This window comes from Lagopus muta, chromosome 5 (assembly GCF_023343835.1).
Source record: "Lagopus muta isolate bLagMut1 chromosome 5, bLagMut1 primary, whole genome shotgun sequence".
Taxonomy (NCBI): domain Eukaryota; kingdom Metazoa; phylum Chordata; class Aves; order Galliformes; family Phasianidae; genus Lagopus; species Lagopus muta.
The window spans coordinates 46,945,105-46,959,909 of record NC_064437.1 but is presented as its reverse complement, the minus strand read 5'-3'; the positions used below and the strand labels follow the sequence as shown (position 1 = coordinate 46,959,909).

The following is a 14,805-nucleotide window of genomic DNA, read 5'->3' as shown; positions in this document are numbered from 1 at the left end:
CAGAAGAACTGTGTTTTGTATTGGAAATACTGTGCTTGTCACTGCTCTTTCTGTACAGGTAATTCAATTTTCTTTTTAAGCTTTGTATTTCAGTAGCATGTGGAAAAGTTCAACCAGGCTGAATTTCAATACACAGTAGAGCTTTACTTTGAGTATCTACTAGGAATGGGTTGCTCTTCTCAGTGATAACAAAAGGGGAAGCAGGAATCTGTTTACATTCTGTTTATTTTCTACTTCTGGAGAGTGAAAACATTCTCACAGAAGCAGCTATCTTTGTTTTTTTTTGTCTCTAAATCCATTGCTGCATGAGTTCTTCTACATGTGAGCCCTTTTACTGCCTTTCACTTGAAATGGAAATGGAGGCGTGAACGCATAGTTGTTAACAGCATTGCTTGTGAATTGTAGATGCTGAAAAATAATTTTCTGGCTTCAAAGAATGTATTTATTTTATTTCCAAACGCAGACTCTCGTGCATTCTTTGCATTGTTCCTACTTCTGTTTTCTGCCTTTTTTTCTTTGCTTCTGTTTCTTCTTGGAAATTGCTCAGAACTTTACAATACATTGTAATGATGATTGTTCCTGGTGCCAACAGGGACAGTCAATGAGCCTGAAAATACTAAAGAGAAGAGTTAATAACATATGCAGTTTTGTTTATTTGCTAATAATTTAATATCTCATGTTAAAGTAAAAGCGTTCTCAGTATCTGTCCAAATAATGCTACTGTCAACAAAAGGATTTTGATCTTGTGCTAATAAAATAGCATAAGGATTCTTTGAAACCATTCCTTGTTCAGTCAGTGGGAAGCTTCTTTATTTGGAAGAGTGGAATTACATGCACAGTTGTGTAATTGCTTTAACAGTTCTGTTTTAAATGTCCTTCTCTGTTACCTGTTTCATTGTAGCCAAAGACTCCAGCAGTGCCCATTCCTCCGTCTGCTTGGCCGTGTTCGTTTTGAGCCAGTTCTTTAATAAATCATTAATAGTGCTTTAATTTTTTTTTGCAGACGATGTAATGCAGACTACTTACTGTGAGATTGACTTGGACAAAGGAAGAAGAGAAGCCTTTGTGTATGCTATCAAAAATCACTATTGGTACCAGATGTATATTGATGACTTGCCAATATGGGGTGAGTAATGCACTGCATTAACAACAAGGTTACAACTACAGGATTGCAGCCCACTGTGCTAGTGGCTTTCCTGGAGTCATCAATGGCTAACCTTCCTAGAAGAATTTCACAAGCTTGTAGAATTTATGTAACTAACTAATACAAGTAAGTAAAAGGATTACTGCTTTGGAAGAACAGTTGGAGGACCAATGCTAATGAATTACATGAACAGTGAAAAACAGCTTTGTTTCTCAGGCATCTCTTTGATATTACTAAGTTGCTGGGATTAAATTCATCTTTCAGATATTAAAGTAAATGGTATTTGGGTTGGAGATGATGTCTGTGTCTTCTAAACTCTCCAATTTTCTCCCTCCCTTGTATCTCAGTCACATTCCTAGTAAAGAAAGAAGTACTCTGCATGTTTCTCCTGGCATTTTACAGTGATGGCAGTCAACCAAAGTAAAAGTAGTGGTTTAGGTTTTTCATGGTTTTCCACCCTGGTGGGGCTTACTAATGTGAAAGTCAGTGTGACATATGCATGATCATTAAATTTGGGAAAAAAATTGGGAAATCCTCAGAATATCCATATTCTACTTTACTGAAGTCCAGGTAAAAAATACCTTTCATTAACTGTTTGTAACTAAATATAATGACTTCAAACAGCTGTTTGAGGGCTTTTGATGACTTGCACTTTATTTTCTGACCTGAAAGGAGCAACCAGCTCTTCCTAAGTGCATTCAGATACAATGATTCAGTTTTTTGTTTCTGCCTGTGTTGCTGTCTTCCAGTGGAGTGGCTAGAAATGGCTGTTTTCTACCATCTCCCAAAGTATGGAGCTGTGTATGAGTTCACTCCTTCAGATACTGGTTGATCACAATGTCTTTTACGTGGAGTGGAGGTTGGCGTTCTGTTATTTTGCTAATACCATGGGAACAGGTGGTACCCAGGTGTTAGGCTGTATGGCATAGGCATGAACTGGGGCTTGTTTTGCGTGCGTGGCATATGAGAGGCAATTCTAACTGATGAGCCTAATTAAAATTACGGCAGGAAAAATACTCCTTAAAACTTAAAGCATGTAAGTGCCGTTCCTTCACACACCTGCTTCTTTGTGAGACTGTTTTTCATATCCTTCACCTGCTTACTCTCTCGCTGTCCTCACCTTTATAGATCCTTGAGAGAAAGATCTTGAGAGCAAAAAGTGTGTGCTGAAGGTTCAGCTAACGAGAGCACAGTGAAAGCAGAGTTTTGTAAAGAAAGAAATGAGTGGAGGGGAAGACTGAACAAGGTGATGGGAAGATACAGAGGTCCAAGGCTAAGTTGTGTTTATACATTCTAAATCCATATTCAGGTAGTTCTTTATCTGGCAAGAAGTACACATAACATTAGAGGAATTGTTACTTCACGTTTCTCACGCAGGATTTGTAGCTGTGTGCTGTGGTGTTAAAAAGCCGTTGCCAAACAGTTCTTGTAGATAACTGTGATTGAAAGTATAGTCCAGGTACTGCATTTGAAAAGCAAAACATAGGGTCTGCTGTGTTCTCTTTGCTTTAGCAATATTGCTTTTTATCTGCCAAACCTTTGGAAATCTATATTTTTGAACATAATTGTATAATATTTGGAAAACAAACTGTGATAGATGCTTGTACTTGTTTCCTGTGCAGGCATTGTTGGAGAAGCAGATGAAAATGGGGAAGATTATTACCTTTGGACTTATAAAAAACTTGAAATTGGTTACAATGCAAATAGAATTGTGGATGTCAATCTAACCAGTGAAGGAAAGGTGAAACTGGTACCAAATACAAAAATCCAGATGTCGTATTCTGTAAGTACTCTGATGGTGCATGTGTAAGAATAAAGTTTACATGATAAAAGAGCTCAAAGGTAGTTACTTGTATGCTTATGTATCAGTGTAAAACTATATTAGAGGAAGATATCTAATTCCATTATTTTTATTCACTTCTGAAAAACCTTGATAGGTTTAATGGCAGTAAATGGAGAATGAAAATAATGATTTTTGAAATACTTTAAACATACCAGAGCTTGTGTAATCTGCAGAAAAATGTTTTGTTAGGAAAGGAAGGTGTTGTCCCCAAAGACATGGAGGCTAGAACATTGAGGATCCCCAGGCAGCTATGTATTTCCTTAGTGCTTGGAGCAGTGACTTGCATGTCACAGATTTGAGCTGGATTCTGAACTAAGATCAAAACCCTCTTTGAATGTTTGTATTTTGTAGGCAATTACTATTAATGCTTTTTTATTTTTCCAGTTACAGTAGAAATTTCATGTTTATATAGCCTCACAAGGTTTTCTCTGAAGCTTTCTGCTTTTCTCTTGAATTGCTATGATAAAAGGTAACAAATAAAGAATATTTTCTGATCTTTCCCATTGAATGAGATTATTGGATTTTCATTCCTTGTTGATTTGGTCCATTAGACATTTAAGTCAATTATCTCGTGTTTTCTAAATTCATATGCAGAAACCAATTCTTAATGCATTAGTTTTCTACTGTGTGTTAGCAGTAGGTGTCAGCATAAGATCTTTTGTCATGGTACATTCTTGCCACTGTTATGTTTGTCTTATGTTGAACAAGTTATAGAGTTTGAAGTGCAGGTAATTGTATTTATCTGTGCTTTCTCAAATTGTTTCTACTGCAAAATTTATAGTTTCAAATATAACCAGCATTGTGAGATTCATATGTTCTGTTAATTTTGAAGTGGACGGCACTGAGTAGCTGTAAGTAATTAGAGTGAAATTACATGTTCCTTTTAAATACTTCTGGTGTACAGAGCTTAAGACTTAACTTTACATCTCTTTTGGCACCACTGGGCAATTTTTGGTCAGGCATCTGTGCAGTGTTTAGTTCACAAATTATATGGGGTGGATTTAATCTAACTTGTTCTAAGCGATGCTTCTTGGTGGCAGCCTCTCTGATGAGAAATGCACTTGTTTAAAGCAGTGTTAACATTAATATTTTGAGCTATTAATCTTGATCCACTCTGTATTTTGAACAAAACAGCACTTAGTATTGTACCTGAGAGTGAGGGTGATACTGAGGTCTTGCAGTTTGAGTATGGCTGTGGTGAGTGATGGGTTATTCAATCTGTGTTAATAAGTTCCTTTCTGTAATAGCAGGACAGATCTTCTGGAAAGGGAAGGTCCTCGTCATGTATCTTTAAATACAAAAGCAGGTTACGTTTGTTTCACCATCACTAAAATTCCTGAAGTTTCCTAATCTCAGCCTGCTTTTGAAAAATTCTTAGTGTAAATTTGTATTTAATTTCAAGAATTACATTCAAAAATTCTGATGAAAATAATCTTGTTCTACAACGTTAACAAATTCATCAGTGCAGCTGAAACTTCTAGATCCAAAGCAGTCCTCTGTGGAGCTTATAGAGTAATTACTACTAATTAGTACCAGAAATATTTGCTATTATCCTGTGAGTGTATGGTGATAAACGTATACTTTTCCATCTGGTTAGAGTTGATCATTGGTGGATGAAATGTTTATATTAAGACCATGTTGTTTTGCAAAATTCTAAAAAGTGGCAGCTTTTTAGCTTGCAGTTATAAAAAATGTAACTTCTGTCTTGAAGGCTGATTCTTTCATGTTCCTAAACATGCCCAGGGAAGGTTATGTCTGTAAGGCCAGGTGGCTGATGTTTGTTCTGTGCCTGGACAGTAGAGTGCAGCTTTAAGAACTCTGGTTTTGCTTTTACACAAACCTGTATTGAAGGAAGTATGTAATTTAAAAAATGTGGCTTGGTTTCTTTGTGGTTATAGCTGAATGCATTATAATAAGCTTCTCAGTTGTAAACTTTTCTCTTTAGGTGAAGTGGAAGAAGTCAGATGTAAAATTTGAAGACCGATTTGACAAGTACCTTGATCCATCTTTCTTTCAGCACAGAGTATGTACTGTACTAAGACAACCTTACGAAGTATTCCTCTGAAATGTGTGTGTTAGTTCACAAGATGTAATGGAAATTCTTATGGCTGCCCCCATTACTGTTCTTCTATAGGGAAAATGTAGCGGGGAGCCGTTTTGAAGCAACCAGTATTAAACTTACCTCTATTTGTTGCATCTGTTCCCCCAGTGTCTTACCTGTATTACTTTTTTAAAATTGAATTCTAATTTTAGGTTTGTAAGTTGTCCTTTCCATTGAAGCAGGGGTGCCATCACGTGTTGTATTGTTCAGCTTCCTGATATTGCCCATCACCGTGCTGTTCTGAATGTCAGACCAAAAGGCAGCACGCAAATGTTAGAAACTGTACTTACTGTTTTGTTGGTTTTTTTTTTTTTTTAAGAAACAAACAAGAGCTCAGTCAAATCCATTCATTAAGTGGATGTTGGGACTGTCTCTAAATGTAATTTTCTGCAAGTAGTTTGAATATAACCCTTTGAAATGTTGGCCATCTGATAGCCAGCAAAGAGCTTAATTGTGTTGGATTTCTTAAATTCAGTATTTTTGTGTGGTAAACTTTTTGCTGATTAGAAAATTAACTTAATTGAAAAATAACTTTCTGGCATTTAAATTGCAGTAGAGTAAGCAGTATAGAAGCTTTCTGCGTAGAATCCAGATGATGTGGCATGAAGCTACTAGCCAGTGGAAGACTATTTAAAAAAAAACAAAACTAAAAAGTTGTCAAGTTATTTCCAGTGTTTGTTGTTCCTTGTGTCTTTGATGTGGCCTATAGATCTAGGTCTGTGAGGTTTTCTTCTCAATCAGAAGTTGTTAAAGAAACATTTCTCTCTACTAGGTCTTGTGAAATTTAGTTCTTGTTAGTCTGCTATAACAACGCAGGCTGAAGCCTACTGGTACTGCAGTATGAATTGTAAGATGTCTGGGGGCAATCAGGCAGCTCTAGGACTGCAGGTTTTAAGTGACAGTTCTGTTACTTAAATAGGATGGCTCCAGTCTTCTTAAGTGCTTCAGCAAACGTCTGTGTGACAGTTTGAAGTGAGCTGCAAATACCAGGGTGGTTCAGGTAAATACATTCACATGTTCAGAAGCAGTCTCAGCCTAGAGACAAAACCACCATGCAACTCCACTGCTTGTCAGTCGGATAACTGCAGCTGTTTACGTATACACTTGACTGAAGTAAATGGAAAGCAAAAGGGTGATGCCAGTTGTGATCGTTTAAGCTGCCATTGCAGTTTCCTTTAGGGTAGTATACTGAGCAATGCTTCTTTCTGAAGTCAGAAGATTTGCATTCTGTTTGAGCTTAGTAAGAAAACAAAGTGTGCTTGTTATAGGCAGAATAATGTTGCAGCATGTTTTAGTCCTGTGCAGTGTAATTGTTTATTCCACTGATTTTTTTTTTTTGTGACCTGTGGACGTATCTTTCACCAGTGTAAACCTCCTTAGTAAGGCAGGAGTACATTGTGCCTTTACTCTGCCCAGGGGAGCATGCATAGAGTTGTTCAGACTTTGCTGGTGCTTAAGTAATTTGTGATACCTTGGTTACAGCAGTCAGCTGTTGAAAAGCTTTGTGTAGTGTTTCAGAGGTCAGGTTTAGTGGGACTTTCTACAAATCTAGTGTTGCATACATTGTGGGCTTATTGTTGCTTAGCTAGCGCTGTCTTACCAATCAATACCTGTATTGAAACAGATTTCAAATACATCTATGATTCTAAATCTTCAGGGTATGTTTTCTTTTTGTAGATTCACTGGTTTTCAATTTTCAATTCCTTCATGATGGTGATCTTTCTGGTTGGCCTAGTGTCTATGATACTAATGAGAACTTTGCGAAAAGATTATGCCAGATACAGCAAGGAGGAAGAAATGGACGATATGGTAAGATCTGCATTAGCAATCAATTTTATTTCAGGCTTAACAATTTCTTTGTGCATTCATTGAGTTAGCTGCAATTGGATGGCTTTCTTCAGTTGTCAGAAAACTCCCCGTGGGTGTTTTGAAAGTGTTACTGGTTTTCTTTACAACATGCTTCTAGGTTGCAACCCAGAATTCTGTGTTGTTGTAGTTGTGTTAGTGTTTGTATCCCCATTTAGATTAAATGAGATGTACTTTGAGTACATACATGCATGTGCTTCACTTGAGAGGATTTTAGAGGCAGGAAGAAAATCTAACAGATCTTACTGCATCCTACATTCAAGTTGTATTTTTTTTCATTTCTCTCTTCAATGCATCAGATCTAGTGGAAAAGTAATACGCTTGCAATTGTTTTACTAAATTAAATCTTTAATTTGTGCCTAGCTTGTGTGTTTGTCTAATTTGGTAATGTTTCATTACGATGAACAGATCTAATTGTTTTTTTTGTTGTCATTCCTAGGACAGAGATCTAGGTGATGAGTATGGATGGAAGCAGGTCCATGGAGATGTTTTTAGACCATCCAGTCACCCTCTCATATTCTCATCACTTATTGGCTCTGGGTGTCAGATTTTTGCTGTGTCTCTTATAGTCATCGTTGTTGCAATGATAGAAGATTTATACACAGAGTAAGTGTAATTGTTCCATGTCTTTCACATATAAATGCTTAAGTGAGCAAAATAATCAAAAAAGTGATAGTTCTGACTAGCTTGGAAAAAAAAAAAAAGTGTTCCAGAGTCTATAGGAAATAATCAGTAGTAGTATTTTGGGGGAGTCTTGAATTCTAGTGAAAGTTTTTAAGTAATCTGACTGTGTGATTTGATCATCTTTAACTTTGTGAATTCTTGCTTTTTTACATGATATATTGGTATATTTTGAAACTGGTTTGTTCTTCTGTGGTATTGCTGATAGATTGTTTGGGAAAGAAGTGTTTGAAGATGCGTGTCTCACTCCTGCTTTTATCTGCAGTGACAGCGTATTACTGTATTACACTTTTTGTTGCCCTCTGTCCTGTGAAGATTAATTATGAGTTTACTGTGTTGTGAATAATCTTGTTTTCTGCTGACAGTGCATTAAGTCAATCTAATGCACAAGTCTCAGGTTTGGGAATTGAATCTCTTACATTTTTTTCAAACAGATGACAGATGCCACTCAGCAGGTGTTGCACGCAGAACCTACAGTAGTAGGTGGTATTTGGTCCTGACTGGGGAGAACTTTCTTAAGCAATACTCCAGTTCCAATTTAAGATACCAATTTTGGTTCACCCAGTTCTCTTCCTTGCTTTTCAATGTGCTTGATTTCTTTTGCTGTTCTGGATTGTGTTCTTCGGTTTTCTGTAGTGACTGTTTTCAATAATGAAGAAAACTGTATTTCTTTGTGTTCTATTTTCCCTTACCTGTCACCATTGCTTTTAAAAAGCTGTAGTACTCCTGATACACCACTAGAGAGAACTCTTGTTACTGAAGTTCACTGCTTTTAAATGGCATGTTTAAAAGCCTACTACGTGGTCAGTACCTTGGCATATTTTAATTTTTCATATGATGCCATTCCCCTTTGTGCCTCCTTGTCTGTATTTCTGCATACGCTTGTACACATTTGTAATTACACAACATGTTGGCACTTTAAGAGAGGGATTGAAGCAATTTCAGAATGCTTGTGCACTGTAGTGAAGCTATAATTTGGTAACAGCAATTGTAAAATGCAACAGAACAGTAATTTAAAGTATGTGTGCACTTAGGCTTTTATTGCAACAGATCTTTGTATTATGTTAAGTGAATTCTGGGTGTGTAACTGAGGGCTTGACCAAACCTGGACCAGAACATTCATATGTTGAGGGAAATAGCAGTGCAATTTCAAAAATGCCATAAATGCCAGTGTGGGAATTGCCCATTAGTGTTCTTCAGGTCTGTTAAAACTGTTAAAGTCATGCACCTGATGCCATCTAAAAGCCTTTCTGTGAAATTGGATCATGCCAGCTATTCATTTATTAACAGTGATTTGTGTTTTGAGCAATTTTGCTGTTAGAGTATTTGAAACATAAGTGAGTAAGCTTGAGAATAAGAAATCTTGAGATTCTACTTTTAGATGAGCCTCTGCTGATTGCTTTACAGATAGCTTAGATTTACATGCATCACATCAAACTTCGTGGTCACCTGGGGTTTTGCACAGTTTTCCAAGTTGGCTTAAATTAGAACAAGTGTTAAAACTGGTTTCTGTCTAGCTTTCTAAATAGAAAATACTAGCTTTCTAAAATAGAAATATTATTTATTTATTACAGAATCACAGAATGGCCGGGGTTGGAAGGAACCTCAAGGATCATGAATCTCCAGCCCCTCTGCCACATGCAGGGCCACCAGCCTCCCCATTTAATAGTAGGCCAGGATGCCTGGGGCCCCATACAATCTGGCCTTAAACACTTCCAGGGATGGGGCATCCACAAACTCTCTGGGCAGCCTTTATTAACAGGCATATGTTAGTGTACTTCTCCTTTAATGTGTGTGTGAGACCAGCAGTTACATTTGCTTTGTTCGCTTGTTCTGGTCATGGAAGCTGGTTGTATTAAAGATGACTTCATTCCAGCAATTGTTAATCAGAAGGCAAATTACCAGTAGCCTAGAATCTCTCAGAGCAGCAAACTGGCTGAACTCTTTCTGCTGCTTCTTGTAGCCAAGGTGGCAGAGGGATATGGAGAAACAGTTCTCTTCACAGATAATTTGCATCTTGCTATTCTTAAGTATCATTTAAAAAATGTGTGCTGGGATGGTTTTTATTATTTAAAATTATTAGGTTTGCATGTAAAGTTTCAGAAAGTATGCCAAGATAAATACTTCAACATTTAATGAGGTGATAATTTAGAAATGACCAAACTCTTCTGATTTGACTACTCTGTGTTGATTGTGGTTCCAGTATTTATAGTTTCTAACTCCAGTTTTCTAATTTTCTCCAAGGTGAACACTTTTGGTCTTAAAAGTTGAGAGTCTGAGGGATGGCAGAAACATTTTTCAGAATCATAGTCAATTTTTTTTAACGCTGACTTTTATGTTAATCAAAGGGTAACTTTTATCTGCAGCAGTTGAATCTTACGTTTAATATATGACAGTTAAATATTGCATTCGCTGATACAAATCCAAATGCCAGAGTATGCAGACATGAGATTTTGTACTTGATTCTACTGAAAATAAGTGCATAATATGAAAGAATTTTGTGTGCTGGACCCATGTTTCCCAGATGGAGTTATAGTTGACCAGAAGGTTTGAATACAAATAGTTCTCATTTTTATGTAGACTTTACCTACATTTGCACATTTTCTCTATAATCTTTTCTCTAATACTGTTTGCTTTTCTATTTCGTTTACAAAACCATATCTTGTAGGAGAGGATCAATGCTTAGTACAGCTATATTTGTTTATGCTGCAACATCTCCAGTGAACGGATATTTTGGAGGAAGTCTTTATGCTAGACAAGGAGGTAAGTTGCTTTTGTGTTTCAACATGTTCATTACAGTGTTTTATGAAGAGTGTTATTTTTATTTTCAGTGACTTAGAAGTATTCTCATGGAGTAACATCTTTCAGTTGGAATCCATTGAGATAGTAATTATTTTGAATATATTTAAGTTTTGTGTTATTTCTTTATTCCATATTGGCTCTGTTTTCTGTGTAAAAGTAGCGAAACTGTGGTTAATTTAAAGATAATAAGTACATCCTTGCAGTTCTTGTAGCTTAATCCTTTCCTTACTCTGCAATACGAAAGTGATCAGTGTCTGTTATCTTATACAGGGTTTTAGGAAAGCCCTTATTTTAGGAAAAATATAGGGAAAATAATTCTGGTGTGATTGAAAGTGTTCAGTCTTAACTGCATTGAAATCCATCATGAGTTTGGAGGTTAGACATCTGTATGTGTGTGGCCTACATATTAAGCTAGTGATTTCTAGGAAAGCAGATCTACGTAAATCATTTACTGATCCAAAATAGTGTTCCAAGCTCTGTAGTTCAGCCAGGTTTGCATTTTGTTTCCAGATCCAGTGCAGTAGACTGAAATGCTATCATATTGGCTCATGGTGAAAATGCATATGATGGTCTTGAAAAATGTATGCTGTTCTTCTGACTGTTTTACATTTAGTGCACACTACAGAACCATGTATGTTGTGTATACTTAAAATATATATGTTATTTAAGAGCTTTAGAAAGTGAATATATACAGTGAAAATTAAGGTATTGTCCAAGAGAAGCTTTGTTTTGAAGCTCCCAAGGGAGATGTATGCAGTAATACCTGGTAGCAAATGTTGTTTTTCCCCTTACGTGCGGTGTTTAGGAATCCTTTTCCTTCTAACTTTTCTGCTACTGAAGAGATCTGAATTCTGTTTTGCTGTATATTTTGCTTTACACCTGGGTTAGCTAGTTGTTTAATGCATCCTGAATGCATGAATTCAGCTTAGTTGGGTTGAGACAACGCGGAGCAGGTGCTGCCTGAACATAGCTGTACTGCTGAGCTGGCCCCAGAGCAGAGTTCTCATGCGGTGTAGCCATAACCCCAGGATGTGAGCAGGCTTTGCAGTGGAGCCAGCTCTACAATCTCTGGCACTGCCCGTCCGTAGCCTAGGTATGTGCTGATGTTTTACACCCCAGTTTCTTTGGCCATCTCTGTCAGTGCATGCTGTTTTTCAGCCAGAATGTGCTCACACCACGTCTGTTTTTCTTTTCACGTGGCCTAGTAAATTGATTAATGTACTGTCTCATAGAAGTTTCCAGAAGCCAAATAAAAAGGGTAGTTGGCTCTTGGCTCTTGTATCCTTGCGGTTTGTCGTTACTTATTTCTTTCATCTTTTTTTGGGAGAAGAAATCAAATATCTAAATTCTGGAGAGCTTACTGGTGTTTCTTAAGGAACTTTCTAAACAGATTCCATTGGAATGTTCTTTCTTACAGGAAGGCGATGGATAAAACAGATGTTCATTGGAGCTTTCCTTATTCCAGCAATGGTGTGTGGAACTGCCTTCTTCATTAACTTCATTGCCATCTACTACCATGCTTCAAGAGCTATACCATTTGGAACCATGGTGAGTCATTTTAGTGGAGAGTTTAAAAACCACTGTAGACATGGGAGAGCTACCTTGTAATCAAAATACGGTTGTGAGTCATGGTTTCAGCTTTTTAGTTACAAATTTAAACTGGGAAGTATTAATGTGCTTCAATTATAATTTCCTTTAATCATAACAGATGCTGATTTCCAGCAGCAGGCCTCTCTCTTCTTAAAATGTCCCTGCTGCTTTGTGCTTGATCTTCATTCTGTAATAATCCTGTACAACACATGAAGCCAGCGACTTGAATGTTCAACTGGATGACAAATGCCAACTGTTTATAAACTTAAACATAATCCAAAAGGAATCCAAGTGAAAACCACTCCAAATTACTGTAGTCAAGCAGGAGAAAAAAAAAAAAAAAAAAAAAAAAAGCTTTAAAATTTGAGACAAGAAGTCCTGAGCAGATCTGGGTTTGGAAAAAAGAATCACTGTTTTTACTTTCTGAATAGGTATTTAGTATCCAGTTATGGTCTTGTGACTGTGTGTTAACCATGTCACTTGGAGAACAATGCTTGCTGGATTACTTCAGTATTTAATCAGTGTAACTTTTCTTGTTTCTCACGGCTTTTGTGAGGGTTTTTTTTTTTTTTGTGCTATTGTTGGCCCTTTAAGTAACCTGAAATAACCCTGTGAGTACAAAATAGGAAATAATAACTTGGCACTTCAGCAGAATTTCTTTTTGATCTTACAAGGGGTGTTATTTCAGAGGAGAACTTTTTAAAGTGCTACAAAATAGCTTTATAAAATTTTATGCAGCAGTTCTTCTAGAAATACTGAAGGGAAGACTTGTTATCTTTGTAGGATCTGTAGCAAATCATAATATGTAACATTTGTCATAGCTCCCTTCTTTTTGCACCAGATTTAGTGAATTGTTTGATCAGAGAGATTTGAGTAGCTGTGGATTTCTTCTGTTTGTCTATTGCAAAATGTAGCTTATTAACACAATTTTTATCGTATAAATTGTAATATTAGAGTTATAATCAAACTCAATATGTGACTGGAAATATTTCTGAAGAACACATTGTTAAATAATGAATGTGGTAGAAATCATAAATGGTAATTAAAATGAGAGAGACAATTCTCAGTTCCAGGCAAAGGCTTTTAATAACTTTTTCCAATAGAATAGTAATTACTTCTTATGTTTGTGCTGATTATAGTTCTTTATAAGAGGTATTTACAGTGTCCACCAAATTACCAACTTTTTGCATTGATTAATTGTTACAAAACTAAGTAGAAAATCAAGTTAAACGTGTTTATAAACGGTTCATTTAATTTTTCTGATTTTCTTCTTGAAGAAGATGGACTAAAATTTTCTTTGATTATGTTTGTATTAATCAGTGTGTGCCCCAAAGGGATATTGTAGTGTTTTTTCTTTCCTAAGCTTACAGTCATGTACAGTATTGTCAGAAAGTTTTATAACGTTGATCTTTGACATGTGCAAAGGGGATGTGTTTTACTGCTGAGCAAGCATTTATGATATCAGATTTCTCACTCTGTATTCCCAGTTGGAACTCAGAAATGCTGAGGAAAGGGAATTCCACCTGCGCTGAAGTTTGCCTTGTAAATCTGTTCAGCTGACGTGTATTTTAAGATCATGGAAACATGGACGTGCAAAAGCAGATGGGAATATAAATCTTTAGGGGTCACCTAATCAGGGATGTTAGGGCTCTTTATACATAGTGATTTTAACAGTCTCAAGGTTTTATGAGCGTGTTTGAATCGTTATGACTGGTAATAAAACTTCAGTGGAGTTAGGGGACTTTTAGTAGGAGCGGGTTATGAATTGGAAACTTCATCAGAATCATCAACGCTCTAATGAATTCAAATTAACTAATGGAGCTGGTTGTGAAAGGCTGTGAAAACTGTTTGAAATTACTGTATTATGCTGGGGTCTGAGGTCCCTGGGAAGCTCTCTAGATATGTGGATAAGATACCTTTGCATCTTGTCACCTTTGTTTTTAATGTAGAGAATCTTCCATAATTCTCTAATGTAAACTTGTTGCTGCTTCTGTTTTGTGGAATTAAAATCTGTCAGCTGAATACACTCAAAACTCGGAAATGACGTACCTACCCTGGGATATGTTGAGGCTGCCCTCTTTGATGTAAAGTTTCTGGCAAGAATTAACCATTTATCCTTCAGTGCTGTAAAAGTGGAAAAAGCCAAAACTGAATTTCTGGAAAGAATTTCTGGGCTAAAAGGTTGCTAAAAGACTGTGCTTTAATATGACATCCTGTGATTTGCCCTGTTTCGCATTGCTATTTGCAAATGAACTGCAAGGTTCACTTCTCTGCACCTTAATTCCTTCTTCCAGACAGATTTTTTCTGTTAACTCTAGGCAAGGGCAGCTGATGCTTTCAAAACCAGATAAGCAAGTTGACACGCAGTTTCTGCATCTTTGATCTACCTGCTATCTGCTTCTCTGCATTTTGTGTTTAAGTACTCAGAATAATCGATCCCTCCAGGACCATCGTACACCTGACTGTTGTTTCAGAACTGTTTTAAACATCAAAGCTTTGTGCACCTTGAATATCTTTTTCTTGATGTCTGAGATTGCCTCAAAGATGTGGCAAGGACTAGGAAGACCACAGTTATTTTCTGCAGTGTTTCATCAGTGTTGGAACTCTGCCTTTAGCCCTTTTGGATGTTCATGGCAGCTATACTAGGGCAAGTTTTGTGCAGTACTTGAGCCTCAGCAAAGGCTTAACTTCTTCACTGGGACATCCTTCAGTTGCCCTTCCCTTCAAAATGCAGCTAAGAATGTGGCAGATGTTACTCAGATAAGAGAGCTTTTTAAA

At 36.8% G+C, this 14,805-nt stretch overlaps 1 protein-coding gene across 1 annotated transcript in view; it reads left to right on the top strand.

The window, feature by feature from the left end:
• Positions 1-14,805, top strand: part of TM9SF3 (transmembrane 9 superfamily member 3) — a 43,340-nt gene that overhangs the window by 14,463 nt on the left and 14,072 nt on the right. The window contains exons 3-9 of the mRNA XM_048947154.1: positions 1,004-1,126; positions 2,767-2,927; positions 4,933-5,010; positions 6,766-6,897; positions 7,394-7,560; positions 10,304-10,398; positions 11,855-11,985. Of these exons, the coding sequence (XP_048803111.1) occupies positions 1,004-1,126; positions 2,767-2,927; positions 4,933-5,010; positions 6,766-6,897; positions 7,394-7,560; positions 10,304-10,398; positions 11,855-11,985 (887 nt within the window). The remainder of the gene's footprint in view (positions 1-1,003; positions 1,127-2,766; positions 2,928-4,932; positions 5,011-6,765; positions 6,898-7,393; positions 7,561-10,303; positions 10,399-11,854; positions 11,986-14,805) is intronic.